The 14,855-nt window shown below is 52.4% G+C and overlaps 1 protein-coding gene across 1 annotated transcript; it reads left to right on the forward strand.

Moving 5' to 3' along the window:
- The first annotated feature begins 254 nt into the window (after nt 1–254).
- On the forward strand, nt 255–12,769 carry LOC119956453 (G1/S-specific cyclin-D1-like). Its single transcript, XM_038783712.1, has 5 exons — nt 255–493; nt 5,598–5,813; nt 9,940–10,099; nt 10,700–10,848; nt 12,549–12,769. Exons 1-5 carry the CDS (start codon nt 287–289, stop codon nt 12,696–12,698), a joined length of 882 nt encoding a protein of 293 aa, XP_038639640.1. The 5' UTR covers nt 255–286; the 3' UTR covers nt 12,699–12,769.
- Nucleotides 12,770–14,855: the final 2,086 nt, after the last annotated feature.

The raw sequence follows: 14,855 nt of genomic DNA on the forward strand, positions 1-14,855 counted from the left end.
GGGAGGGGGGGGCGAGGGTACCTACTCGAGGCGGCCAACCAAACCCTCGGGATCGAGATGATTGGCATTAGTGCCCATTCATCACAAGGTGCGATGTGGAGCTATTCCATGTAATTGGACACAGAGAGTGTGACCTCCTCCCCACCCCCTCACCCTGCACCATAGTGGGTCCAGGGCCAGGGGGAGGGACTGCGTGTGTGTGTGTGTGTGTGTGTGTGGCTCTGGGTATATAAATGAGGGGCTGAAGCGGGGGCTGCAAAGTTTACCGGCTAAGATTTGAACGGAGATGGAACCAGAGAGGCTGGTGCTGTGGACTGGGTCGGAGAGGGGGGTGCGTCGAGCCTGGCTGGACCCCTGCCTCCTGCAGGAGCGGGTTCTAACAAAGTTACTGGAGACGGAGGAAAAATATCTGCCAGCGAGGGGAACGTTTCCATCGATACAGCCGGAAATTCAGCCTCACATGAGGAGCAGGCTAGCTGGCTGGATGTTGGAGGTTTGTCATAATAATATTTATTAGTGTCACCAAGTAGGCTTACATTAACACTCCAATGAAGTTACTGTGAAAAGCCCCGAGTCGCCACACTCCGGCGCCTGTTCGGGGACACAGAGGGAGAATTGAGAATGTCCAATTCACCCAACAGCACGTCTTTCGGGACTTGTGGGAGGAAACCGGAGCGCCCGGAGGAAACCCACGCAGACACGGGGAGAACGCGCAGACTCCGCACAGACAGTGACCCGAGGCGGGAATCGAACCCGGGACCCTGGCGCTGTGAAGCAACAGTGCTAACCACTGTGCTGCCGTGCCGGGTACTGGGAGGTACTGTGAGGAGCCGAGAATACTGGGGACAAAAATACTTTGAGCCCAATTCTCCGGTCACCCAATCACGGCCGCACGTCAGGATTTAAGATAGTTCCGATTTTTCTGGACACATTTAAACTGACATTACAATAACCTGAATCTAGTCTAAGGAGAGTCGAAAATAATATAATGGCAATAATAGTACAATTAATAAATATTTGGGGCGGACGGAATTTTCTGTCCTGCCACATCCCCCCCCCCCCCCCCCCCGGCCATCCTGGCAGCCGGCCAATGGGGTTTCTGGCCATCCCCCCCCACGCCATTGGAAAATCCGTAGGGGAGTGCGTTGCCGGCGGAGAATCCCACCCAGGGTATCTGTAATCAGTTCTTTTTTAAGTCATGTTCATCCACAAATCACAAGATAAGCGGCGCAGACAATTAACTAGACTGACTAACAATTAACTGGACTAACAATTAACTAGACTATCTACCGGGGAAATACTCAGGGAGTCCGGTAATAATAGCTTCTTTGAGAATTTGGAGGCAGTTTCGCCAACACTTCGGGTTGGGGGCAGGGTCGAGGGGAAATGCCGATTCGGGGGAACCACAGATTTGAGCCGGGGAGGTGGGATGGAAGCTTTCGGAAATGGAAGGAGAAGGGGGATCAAGACACTAAAAGATTTGTTTCTTCGGGGTCGGTTTGCAGGATTGAAGGACCTGGAGCAGGGGGAAGTGTTTAGATACATGCAGGTTCGGGATTTTGCCAGGAAGGAGATACAGAGCTTCCTCGGTGGAGCCGGCCTCCACATTGCTGGAGGAGGTACTGACGACAGGGGGGGGCTGGAGAAGGGGGTAGTGTCAGCGGTCTACGGGGCTATTTTGGAAGAGGAGAAGGCACCACTGGAAGGGATCAAAGCAAAGTGGGAGGAAGAGTTGGGAGAGGGTCTGGAGGAGGGGTTCTGGTGTGAGGTGCTCCGGAGAGTGAATGCCTCCACCTCGTGTGCGAGGTTGGGGCTGATACAGCTGAAGGTGGTATACAGAGCAAACCTTACAATTCTTTAAAGAGTAGAAAATGTGTGTGAACGTTGCCGGGGTGGGGCACTAATCACGTTAATATGTTTTGGTCCTGTCCAAAGCTAGCGGATTACTGGAAAGAGGTGTTTAGGGCAATCTCTAAAGTGGTGCACGTGAAACTGGACCCGGGCCCCCGGGAGGCCATATTCGGGGTGTCAGACCAGCCGGGGTTGGAAACGGGTGCGGAGGCAGATGTTGTAGCCTTCGCCTCGTTGATCGCCCGAGGGCGGATCCTGATGGGATGGAGAGCAGCCTCTCCACCCTGTGCCCTGGCGTGGCGGGGGGACCTGCTGGAATTCTTGACTCTTGAGAAGGTTAAGTTTGAACTGAGGGGAAGGATGGAGGGGGTCAGACAATTCATGGGCGTTATTCATTCTGCACTTTCAAGAACTGGATAACAAGGGCAGCACGGTGGCACAGTGGTTAGCATTGCTGTCTACGGCGCTGAGGACCTGGGTTCGAATCCCGGCCCTGGGTCACTGTCCGTGTGGAGTTTGCACATTCTCCCTGTGTTTGCGTGGGTTTCATCCCCACAACCCAAAGATGTGCAGGGTAGGTGGATTGGCTGTGCTAAATTGCCCCTTAATTGGAAAAAATAATTGGGTACTCTAAATTAAAACAAAACAAAACTGGATAACATCGAACATTAGTTGGGGCGTGTGGGTGGGAGGGTTGGGGGGAGGGGGACTGTGTGTGTTAATGGTTACTCTGGGTGATTCCTGATTCCTTTTTGTCATTTGTTTATGTGACCATGCGGACTAATGTTGGGGGTTTGGTGGGAGGATGGGATTGTTGTTATTGACATGGGGATTGACATATTCGTTACTGATTATTGTTTATTGTTGGTGAGTGTAGATTTGGGAGAAAATGTGAAAAATGAGGAGAATTAAAATATTTTTTAAAAAAGAGACTATCTAACAATAAACGAGACTTCCCCACCTTAAAGCTGAGTCCGGTTAACACAAGGAAAAGGCGCTGTGTTTGAATGTGTTGAGATTTGGGAATGTCCCGAGCTGTATGAATATTACGCCGGGAATTCTCTCTGCTGACGCTCTCAAAAGTAGCGATGGAGACATGAGGGGAAGACCTTGTCGCGCAGCGCGGAGTTAGGATCTGGGATGCCTGGGGCAGCACGGTGGCACAGTGGGTTAGCACTGCTGCCTCACGGCGCTGAGGTACCAGGTTCGATCCCGGCTCCGGGTCACTGTCCGTGTGGGGTTTGCACATTCTCCCCGTGTCTGCGAGCCCTCGCCTGAGGGTACATCGTCGGAAGATTCGATTGCGCTAGGCTAGGCTAGATTCGACAGGCTAGGAAGGGCTGAATGGCCTCCTACTGTTCCTGTGGGAGGGAATGGTTTGCCCGGTGTTTTAGTCAAAACTACCGCTGGGAAGCTGATGTTTCCCAGTCTCTTCCTCCGCCCCTGCTGCCCGGCTGCTCTGCACCTGTTCATGTGCAAAACACGTAGCATTTGGCTTGCTATTTGACTACAAGGGGCATCGCAGATCTTGTCATCCACCCCCACCCCCTGGGAAAGCCTCTCAGCCCTCCACAACTAGTCATTTCCGATAAGCCCTTCAGAATCTGATTGCGCTTTCTAAACAAATAAATATGATCGAGAAGGGTTCGGGAGACCAACCTGGCCCCAATCGCTTCAAACCGGCGAGGAGGTTTGGCTTTGAGAGGAGCAGAAATAAATGAGGTAATGGAGACGACAAAGTTCAGAATTTGATCAATAACACTGAGATCATCGAGTGTCAGTGAGTTTAAAAAAAAATAATCTTTTCTAATTTTGGGCAATTTAGCGTGGCCAATCCACCTACCCTGCACATCTTTGGGTTGTGGGGGTGAGACCCACGCAGACACGGGGAGAATGTGCAAACTCCACACGGACAGTGACCCAGGGCCGGGATTAGACCCCGGGTCCTCAGCGCCGTGAGGCAGCAATGCTAACCACTGCGCCACCGCGCTGCCCTTCGGTGTCAGAGAGTTAGAGGACAGAATTGCGCAGTCAGACTTTGTCAGCTGTGCTCCTCGACCTCTGACACCGAGGCAGCAGGTTCGGGTCAAAGGTCGCGCTCCCGGGAGTGCTGCACTGTCACGGGCGCCGACCTTCGGACGTGACCTTGAACCCAAGGTGTTGTCGACCCTCTTGTAGGTGGATGTAAAAGATTATGTGAGGCTATTTTGGGGGGTGGGGGGGGAGAGATACTTATTTGTTGATCATCATCACGAAAGAAACAGACGATCTGGTCGTTCTGACGCTGCCGTCTGCGGGAGCTTGAAGTGATGATGTCAGCTGCTGTGGTTCCTAAGTGACCGTGAAGTGCGTTAGAATCCCCTGAAGTGGTAGGAAGGCGCTATGCAAATGTAACTCTCCTACCGCATGGGAGGAGGCCATCCTGCCCAGTGTGTCTATGCTGACTCTTTGAAAGGGTTACCCTCTCTCCTCCAAGCCCTGCAAAACTCATCTCAGGTATTGATCTGGTTCCCGTAATTAAAAAGGTAGGTAGGTACGGATTAGGGGCAGGCCATTCTGCCCCTCCGTGCCTGTTCCGTCCTTCGATAAGATGATGACCTTCACACCACAATCCTGCAACCCTTACTTATAGATACATACATAGAACAAACAGTGCAGAAGGAGGCCATTCGGCCCATCGAGTCTGCATCGACCCACTTAAACCCTCACTTCCACCCTATCCCCATAACCCAATAACCCCTCCTAACCTTTTTGGACACTAAGGGCAATTTAGCATGGCCAATCCACCTAGCCATCAAAAATCTATTTCCCTCTGCCTTAAAATATTCAGACCCAGGGCGGCACGGCAGCACAGTGGTTAGCACTGCTGCCCCACGGCGCCGAGGACCCGGGTTCGAACCCGGCCCTGGGTCACACTCCGTGTGGAGTCTTTGCATCTTTTGGGTTGTGGGGAGGGGCGAGACCCACGCAGACAGGGGGAGGATGTGCAAACTCCACACGGGCAGTGACCCGGGGCCGGGATCGAACCTGGGTCCTCGGCGCCACGAGGTAGCAGTGCTAACCACTGCGCCACCGTGCTGCCCCCGAGTGCGCGGTAAGTTAACAGTTTGCCTCAGGAGTCCAGAGTAGCATGTAGGCCGGACCAGGTAAGGACGGCAGATTTCCCTTCTCTCCAGGGGCATTGGTGAACAGGATGGGTTTTAACAATAATCGGTGATAGTTTCGTAGTCACCCTTTACTGAGGCTAGGTTTTCAATTCCCGGTTTAATTAGATTTTCCGCGGTGGGATTTAAGGATTTGAACCTGTTCCCCCAGAGTGTTAGCCTAGCTCCGTGACATCACCATTCCGTCACCACCCCGCCCGGGTAGGGGTGGCGTCCCGAATGGTCCCGTGTTTGTTTTCTGACGGAGGTGGATCAGGAGGGGGAGCTGCCTCACCCCTCCCTATCTCTGTGATCTCCTCCAGCTCCCTCCGAGGTCCCTGCGCCCCTCCAACTCTGCCCTCCCTGAGCCTCTCCCGATTTAATCACGCCGCCGTTAGCTTTTGGCAATTTGGGTCTCCTCCTCCGATCTTCCTTCATTATTCCCCATTTCCTTCTGCTCCTTGAAACTGGGCCTCGGCCGGCCGATCCGTCCCAATATCTCCTGGTGAGGCGCCTTTTTATATCCGCGTCGATGGCGCGATACAAATGTGGGTCGTTGCCATTGATCAACTCTATACGTATATTGCGTCCTTCGAACTGCAGGTTTGTGAAGAGGAAAACTGTGAGAAGGAGGTGTTTCCGCTGGCGATGAATTACCTGGACCGGTTCTTGTCGGCGGTGCCGCTGGAGAAGTCGAGGTTGCAGCTGCTGGGCTCGGCTTGCCTGTTCCTGGCCTCGAAGCTCAGGGAAACGCTCCCGCTTTCGGTGGAGACCGTATGCGCCTACACCGCCCACTCGTCCAGGCCGGAAGAGCTGCGGGTAAGTCGCCAAGGGCACGTTGCGTGGCGCCTGATTCAAATCACAGGTATACTAGGCCCCTAATCCCCAGATTTGCTCGGCCCCCAATCCCCGATCTTGCTGGGCTCCAAATCCCGGGTTTGCGAGGCCTCAATTCCCAGGTTCGCTAGGCCCTAGATCCTGTGCTCTCTAGGCTCCAATTCCCACATTATTAGGCCTCAAACTCCAGGTCCACGGGCCTCAAATCCCAGGTTCACTAGGCCTCAAATCCCAGGTTCACTAGGCCTCAAATCCCAGGTTCACTAGGCCCCAGATTCTAGACTCACTCGGCTCCAGATTCTACATTCACTAGGTTCCAGATTCTGGATTCACTGGGCTCTAGATTCTGGATTCACTGGGCTCTAGATTCTGGATTCACTAGGCCCCAGATTCTGGATTCACTGGGCTCTAGATTCTGGATTCACTGGGCCCCAGCTTCTGGATTCGCTGGGCCCCAGATTCTGGATTCACTGGGCTCTAGATTCTGGATTCACTAGGCCCCAGTTTCTGGATTCACTGGGCCCCAGATTCTGGATTCACTAGGCCCCAGATTCTGGATTCACTGGGCTCTAGATTCTGGATTCACTGGGCCCAGATTCTACATTCACTAGGCTCCAGATTCTGGATTCACTAGGCTCCAGATTCTGGATTCACTGGGTCCCAGATTCTGGATTCAATAGGCTCCAGATTCTGGATTGACTGGGTTCCAGATTCTGAATTCACTAGGCCCCAGATTCAGAATTCACTAGGCCCCAGATTCTGGATTCACTTGGCCCCAGATCCCGGGTTCACTAGGCCCCAAATCCTTTTCTGGACACAACAACAACGTGGGGAACCTTCCCCGCTTTGCGTAGGGCCATCAGCAAGTAGAGATGGATGAGCGGGAAAATGACCACCCGACCAAGGAGACTCTCATATTGAGACTCAATAAATAAAATTGCTGATCCCAGCGGGGTGAGGGAGCTGGGGAGGGTGCTTTAACCATCATTATCACTCCTGAACTATGCCTGGGTTTGTAAGTGGGTTACGCTGTGAAAGAGGAATAGTTGTAGAATATAACAACGCAGAAGGAGGCCATTCGGCCATTCAGGTGTGTGCCAGCTCTTGGAAAGTTTTGTCCAATTAGGCCCTCTTTGAAATCCCTGTCCTCTGGTTAATGATCCTCCAGTTCGCTAAAAAAAGTTTACTGAGGATTACAGGGTATTTGGAGAACGGAAACAGGCCCCTTGGGTCCCCTGTGCCGGTGTTTGTGGTGTGCACACTCCACCCCTCACCCCCGTTCATCTCACGCCATTAGCCGAGCCGTCTCTTCCCTCTTCTGTCTTTCCACCTTCCCCCTTAAATGTATCTCTGCTGTCCACCTCACCCCCCTCCCTGTGGCCACATTGCCACCGCTCTCCCAGTAAAGAGGTTTATTCTGATCTACCCCGTTCAGACCCTAACTCGGCCGAACTGAAGTCTCTCGTCCCTCGCCTCATTTTGGAATATCTCCTCTGCATCCTCGCTCAGGGGTTGAAATCATTCCGAAAGTGTGGGGTCCAGAGTCGGGCCACAATATTCCAGCTGAGGCATAAATATGTAACGAAGGGGGCAGCACAGTGGTTAGCACTACTGCCTCACGACGCCGAGGTCCCAGGTTCGATCCCGGCCCCGGGTCACTGTCCGTGTGGAGTTGGCACATTCTCCCCGTGTCTGTGTGGGTCTCACCCCCACAACCCAAAGATGTGCAGGGTAGGTGGATTGGCCGTGCTAAATTGCCCCTGAATTGGGGAAAAAAAGAATGGCGCACTTTAAATTTATTTAAAAACACAATAAATGCATAACACATAAAAATAAAAACAAATACTGATACATTAATATATGTACAAATACACATATATACACACGTATATACACACAAATATACACATACACACATGCACGCACGTACATATACATACACACAAATGCATACACACATATATACATACACAAATACACATGCATATACATACACACATTCACACATACACAAATTCATACACACATGCATAAACACGCACACACATACACAAATATACAAAGCCCACATCCTATAAAAACTTTAAAAATACATGTGAACATATACACAAATACATACAGACACACACACAATAAATATACGCACATACACACACATACAGACATATATACACATACACAAGTGCACACATATTCACAAATACATACACATATATACACAGATATATACATACACACATGCACAAACACACACATACACAAATACATACACACATTCACAAATATACATACACAAATACACAGATATATACAAATACATATACACACATATACGCACATACATAGACAAACACAAATGCATACACACATATACATACACAAATACATACATACATATACACAAATAAACACACAAATGCATACACACATATATATACACAAATACATATACACAAATGCACACACACACATATACACAAATACATCACACATACACATACATGCACACACATACACAAATACAAATCCCATATCCTATAAAAAATTAATTTAAAAATACATGCACACATATATACAAATACATGCGTACATGCACACATACACAAATACACAAACATACACACACAAGTACATACACATACACACAAAAATAAAAAAACAAATGCACAGCACACATATGCACAAATACAGACTACACTACACAAACAATACATACACACTAACATAATATACACACACAGATACATCCCAGATACACACAAATAAAAAACTAATGCACACAAGTAGAGACTCACGCACAAGCACACACATACAGACACACACAAGCACCTATTTACAAAAATATTTGCATGCGCACATTTCCATCAGAGCTCACTGGACAGTGGTCAGGCCAATTAGTCTCACCTTTGCCCCTCTGTGGGGGGGGGCACAGGTTGCGGGTAGTTTAATGGGAGGACCACCCAGATGTGCCTCAATGTGCCCGTGCTCCGCTCGGGAATGTCCCCATTGGCTGAAATCCACTGATGACTCAGCACAGGCAAAGGGGTCAAAATGGGAATTGATGGAGGTCAAAGATCCTGAACAAAGAACAAAGAAAAGTACAGCACAGGAACAGGCCCTTCAGCCCTCCAAGCCTGTGCCGACCATGCTGCCCGCCTAAACTAAAATCTTCTACACTTCCTGGGTCCGTATCCCTCTATTCCCATCCTATTCATGTATTTGTCAAAATGCCCCTTAAACGTCACTATCGTCCCTTCTTCCACCACCTCCTCCGGCAGCGAGTTCCAGGCACCCACTACCCTCTGTGTAAAAAACTTGCCTCATACATCTACTCTAAACCTTGCCCCGCGCACCTTAAACCTATGCCCCCTAGTAATTGACCCCTCTACCCTGGGAAAAAGTCTCTGACTATCCACTCTGTCCATTCCCCTCATAATTTTGTAGACCTCTATCAGGTCGCCCCTCAACCTCCGTCGTTCCAGTGAGAACAAACCGAGTTTATTCAACCTCTCCTCATAGCTAATGCCCTCCATACCAGGCAACATCCTGGTAAATCTCTTCTGCACCCTCTCTAAAGCCTCCACATCCTTCTGGTGGTGTGGCGACCAGAATTGAACACCATACTCCAAGTGTGGCCTAACTAAGGTTCTATACAACTGCAACATGATTTGCCAATTCTTACACTCAATGCCCCGGCCAATGAAGGCAAGCATGCCGTATGCCTTCTTGACTACCTTCTCCACTCGTGTTGCCTCTTTCAGTGACCTGTGGACCTGCACACCAAGATCTCTCTGACTGTCAATACTCTTGAGGGTTCTACCATTCACTGTATATTCCCTACCTGCATTAGACCTTCCAAAATGCATCACCTCACATTTGTCCGGATTAAACTCCATCTGCCATCTCTCCGCCCAAGTCTCCAAACGATCTAAATCCTGCTGTATCCTCTGACCGCCCTCATCGCTATCCGCAATTCCACCAACCTTTGTGTCGTCCGCAAACGTACTAATCAGACCTGGGGTGCGGTGATACCCCTTTCCCCTGTGATGTTGTTGGGCTCTGCGTCGATGTCAGCTTTCACTTTCCGTCTCTCTCTCTCTCTCTCTAGACGATGGAGCTGCTGCTGTTGAACAAACTGCAGTGGGACATCGCGGCCCCCACCGCCCTGGAGTTTGTGGAGCGTTTAATTGGACCCATGGGCCTGACGAGGGTCAAAGAGCAGGTTGTCCGCAAGCACACAGAGACGTTCATCGCACTCTGCACAATAGGTACCCGCACAGGCCAGGGAACAGCACGTCAATTAATGTTACGCGGTTTGGTGGGGGGGTGGAGGGTTTTGGGGGGGGGGGGGGGGGGGGGGGGGGATGAAGTGGAGAGTCCCACAGGATCCCCACCAGTCTGGGCAGACTGGATTGGCGATCCAGGCAGGCCACAGGCTCAGACCCCACCACGGCAGCTGGAGGAACTTAAAATCAATTCATAAAATCGGGAATGTTAAAGCTCGCCCCCCCCCCCCCCCCCCCCCCCCCCGATTACAATTGTTGGAAAAAAACACCGTCTGGTTCACTCATGCCCTCTTTAGGGAGGGAAGGAAATCTGCCGCCCTTACCCGGGCCTGGCCCTACACGTGACTCCAGCCCCACAGCGACGTGGCTAACACTGAAACGGCCCAGCGAGACGCTCAGTTCAAAGGGGCAATTAGGGATGGGCAGCCGGTCTCGTGAGGCCCACATTGTGTGGAAGGGTGGGCAAAGCCAAACTCCCGACCCCGATCCCCGGGAGAGGAGAGACGGGGAATTTGGAAAGGGCGAAAGTGTCAAGCGGTAATTCTAGGGATCCTTGTTTTTTTTCTCCCCCCCCCCCACCAGATTACGAATTCGCCTTGTACCCGCCGTCCATGATTGGCGCTGCAAGTCTCGTCGCCGCGGTTACTGGCCTACATCTGGGGCAGGGCGGACCCTGCCTCGCTAACCGGGAGCTCACCGACCGCCTCGCGCACTCCATCCGCTGTGATCCCGTAAGTACAGGCCCGAGACCCGCCAGCCGCCGGACCACTAAGCCAGTCACCATCGACCTCCGACCTCTGCCATTGTTGGTGGAATCCGGGGGGGGGTTTGGATTTCCGCCTCGCGTTTTGCGCACCTCCTCTCCGGCTGACCCTTCAGTCGCGCTGTCTCTCTTTTCTGGCGTTTAAAAAAAAAACCCCGGCTGGTTCACTCATGCCCCTTCAGGGGGAGGGAATCTGCCGCCCTTACCCGGTCCGGCCTACACGTGACTCCAGACCCGCGCAGCGATGCGGTTGACTCTTAACTGTCCTCCGAAATGGCCGAGCGCGACACTCAGTTTGAGGGGCAATTAGGGATGGGCCACAAATGCCAACCTTGCCCAGCGACGCTCACATCCCCTGAAATAAAGAAAAATAAATCATCGTTTCCTGGCCTCAGTGTCTCCCCTCTTTCATGCTGTTTGTTGACTTCCTTCCCCTCCCCTCCCCCGGCGTCGCCATAACTCCTAACTCTACCTAACTTCCAGAGGCGCAAGAAGATGAGAAATAGGAGCAGGCGGCCATTTGGCCCATCATTCCTGCTCTGCCAGTCAATAAGATCATGGTGGATTGATGTCATAGAATGTCTACAGTGCAGAAGGAGACTATTCGGCCCCTCGACTCGGCACTGACCCTCTGAAAGAGCACCCTACTTAGGCCCACTCTCCTGCCCTATCCTCATTACCCCATCTAACCTGCACATGTTTGAACACTGAGGGACAATTTAGCACGGCCAATCCACCTAACCTGCCCATCTTTCGGGACTGTGGGAGGAAACTGGAGCACCCGGAGGAAACCCACACAGGCACGGTGGAGAATGTGCAGACTGGGCACAGACAGTGACCCGAGGCTGGAATTGAACCTTGGCGCTGTGAGGCAGCAGTGCTAACCACCGTGCCACTCCGCTCTAACCTTCTATTTCAACTCTACCTTCCTGCCCCAGCCCCACATCCCTAAATTCCCTGGATGTCCACAGATCTCTCAATCTCAGTCTTGCGACATTCCCGAGTGCTGAACTTCCACAGGCCCCTGGACACAGAATTCCAAAAACTCACCTGACTGAAGAAGCTCCTCCTCACCTCAGTCCTAAATGATCGACCCTTCCCTCTGGAGAAGGTGACCTCCTCATTCCACATTCTCCAGTCGGATGGGAGGCTCCACAGCACCCATCCCGTCACGACCCAGGAATGTGAGCACCTCTGGGAGCTCCCCAGCGTTGGAACTGAGGGAGTGCTGCGGTGTGGGAGGAGCAGTTTGTTGGTAAAGGTGCCAAACCCAGGACCCCATCTACCCTCAGATGGGCGCGAAAGAAAATCCCCCCCCCCCCCCCCCCCCCCGCCCGCCACTTCGCGAAGGGGGAACCGGGGTACGTTCACCCCAGTGTTCTGGAGCCAACATTTATCCCTCAATCGCCATCGCAAAAGTAGATTTAGTGTGATCTTGCTGTGCAGATATTGGCTGCTTCGAATATGTATGAAGTGATGACATTTCAACGTGGACCTGATTGGATGTAAAGGCATTCACAGTTCACGAGATGTGATATAAATGCAAGTGTTGCGTTACATATAAATAATTAAAGTCGGGGCTTGTACAGAATTAGCTCTGGGTCAAGGAGCGTGAGGAAGCTCGACGCTAACTCCAATCTCTGTTCCTCCCTCGCCCCCCGCCCCCAGGAGTGTTTACGGTCCTGTCAGCAGCAAGTGGAGATCGCCCTCCAGGCCCGGCTCCACCAAGCGCAGCGGGACGCCCTGCCTCCGCCTGGGAAGTCGGAAGAGCCGGAACGTTCTCGGACACCGACGGACATTCAGGACGTGAGCTTGTGACGGCAAACCCAGAGGCCGAGGGAGCTCTGGGGGAAGGACTGGCCCCTTGGCGTGAGGCACCAACTCCGGACTTGACAGACCGTGGGGCGGGGACGGCTCCGAGGGGAGTACGTGGCGGGGCCTGAGATTAGTGTGGCTGACGGGGGGGGGGGGGGGTGAGACTTCAGGATCTGGAGTTGATGATGCGGGGGAGGGTGCGAGGGGGGGGGGGGGTTGATGGTTGATGTAACCGAGTGGGAACGGGAATCGTAGACTGAACCAGGACTGCAGACAAGGAGGTGAGTGAACTGCAGAGTACAAGAGGAGGCCATTCAGCCCCTCGGGCCTACCCTCCTAATTCAATCATGGCTGATTTTCACCTCATCTCCACATTCCCTATTTCACTCCATTTCCCACAATGCCTGGGCCACTTTCCCATCTTAGCCTTCCTCTGGGAGCACCTTTCATTGATTTTCCTCAAATACCCTCCAAGTCTCCCGCCCCTGACCATTAATGTGTGCCCCCTGGTTCCGGTTTACGCCCCTCATAATTTTGTAGCTTCGACCACGTCCACCCTCAGCATTCTCCGCTCCAAGGAAAACAGCCCCGGCCATACCAGCCCCAGGCAACGTGCTGCCTCTGCTCCCTCTCTGTAAGCGCAATCACTGATCTGACATAGAGACAGAGGCAACGCAGGTGCCGCAGAATCAGCGACAGGTTTCCTCACTGCGGAAGGTGGAGCGCCCGCTTTGAGCTGCTGATGGTTCAAGGAATGGTCTTACTCTTATCTCACTGGCGGGGGCAGGAGGGTGGGTGGGGGCAGGAGGGTGGGTGGGGGCAGGAGGTTGAGGGGGGGGGGGGGAGGGGGCGTCTCTTATTGACAAGCGCCCTGCCCTCCTCTTCAGGTAACCCCTCTCCCCCAGGTAGGCAGTCCAGTCAAACACAGGCCCTTCCCATTGGTCAAATTATCAGCCAATCCCGGTGGCCGTTCCACCCACCCTGTCCCAGGAACTTGGGGGGGGGGGTAGAGCAGGAAGCCGAGCGAATGAATCACCTGTACGACAGGTAGGGGGTGATCATCCCCCTTCACAGACACCGTCAACACCATCAAGTGGCTCCTTCGACTGTTTCGTTATTTAACTATTTATTTTACATTTGTTTTATTTTTAAAAGCCTGTATTTAAGTTCATGTTTAATTTAATGTTAATTATGTTCATCGTTGCAATAAAGTTCACCGACTTAAGTTTGTCAAGTGTCTACCAAGCTCGCAAAACCGGTCCACGGGGAGAATGTGCGTCTCGTTCCCACAGGGATTGGGGAGAATGTGGGACTCGCTTCCACGGGGAGTGGGGAGAATGTGGGACTCGCTCCCACAGAGAGTGGGGAGAATGCGGGATTCGCTCCCACAGGGAGTGAGGAGAATGTGGTACTCACTCCCACGGGGAGGGGGTAGAATGCAGGACTCGCTCCCACAGGGAGTGGGGGAGAATGTGGGACTCGCTCCCACAGGGAGTGGGGAGAATGTGGGACTCGCTTCCACGGGGAGTGGGGAGAATGTGGGACTCGCTCCCACAGAGTGGGGAGAATGTGAGTCTCGCTCCCACAGGGAGTGAGGAGAATGTGGTACTCACTCCCACGGGGAGGGGGTAGAATGCGGGACTCGCTCCCACAGGGAGTGGGGGAGAATGTGGGATTCGCTCCCACGTGGAGGGGGAGAATGCGGGACTCGCTCCCACAGGGAGTGGGGAGAAGTGGGAGAATGTGAGTCTCGCTCCCACAGGGAGTGAGGAGAATGTGGAACATTTGGCTATCCCGAAGCTCTTTATAGCCAGTGACATACTTTTGAAATCTTGCCACTGTCGTAATGTCGGAAGTTCGAGAGATGGGAATAGATTATGCTGAGTTGTGGAGAGGGATGGGAGGAAGTTTATTTGGAGCATAAATACTAGCTTAGAGCAGTTGAGCTGAATGGTCTGTTTCTTTGCTGTAAATTCAATGCACGCACACACACACAGGGTGATGCTGTTCTTGGCTCATTCTCCCAAGCCGCAGTAACATCCTATGCCCACTGGATGGCGATGCCACCCACAAACCATGTTGTCAGCCTTGACTACTCAACACCCAAGAAACTCGACACCATCCAGGACAAAGGGGTCCCACGTCCACCACCTTAAACAT

Source organism: Scyliorhinus canicula, chromosome 23 (assembly GCF_902713615.1).
Source record: "Scyliorhinus canicula chromosome 23, sScyCan1.1, whole genome shotgun sequence".
Classification (NCBI taxonomy): domain Eukaryota; kingdom Metazoa; phylum Chordata; class Chondrichthyes; order Carcharhiniformes; family Scyliorhinidae; genus Scyliorhinus; species Scyliorhinus canicula.

What these genes read in the sequence shown, in the direction of transcription:
- LOC119956453 (XM_038783712.1), top strand. Translation starts at nt 287, where the DNA reads ATGGAACCAGAGAGGCTGGTGCTGTGGACTGGGTCGGAGAGGGGGGTG. An exon ending in CATCGCACTCTGCACAATAG is followed by an intron (nt 10,100 to 10,699) that starts GTACCCGCACAG and finishes CCCCCCCACCAG; the next exon opens with ATTACGAATTCGCCTTGTAC. An exon ending in ACTCCATCCGCTGTGATCCC is followed by an intron (nt 10,849 to 12,548) that starts GTAAGTACAGGC and finishes CCCCGCCCCCAG; the next exon opens with GAGTGTTTACGGTCCTGTCA.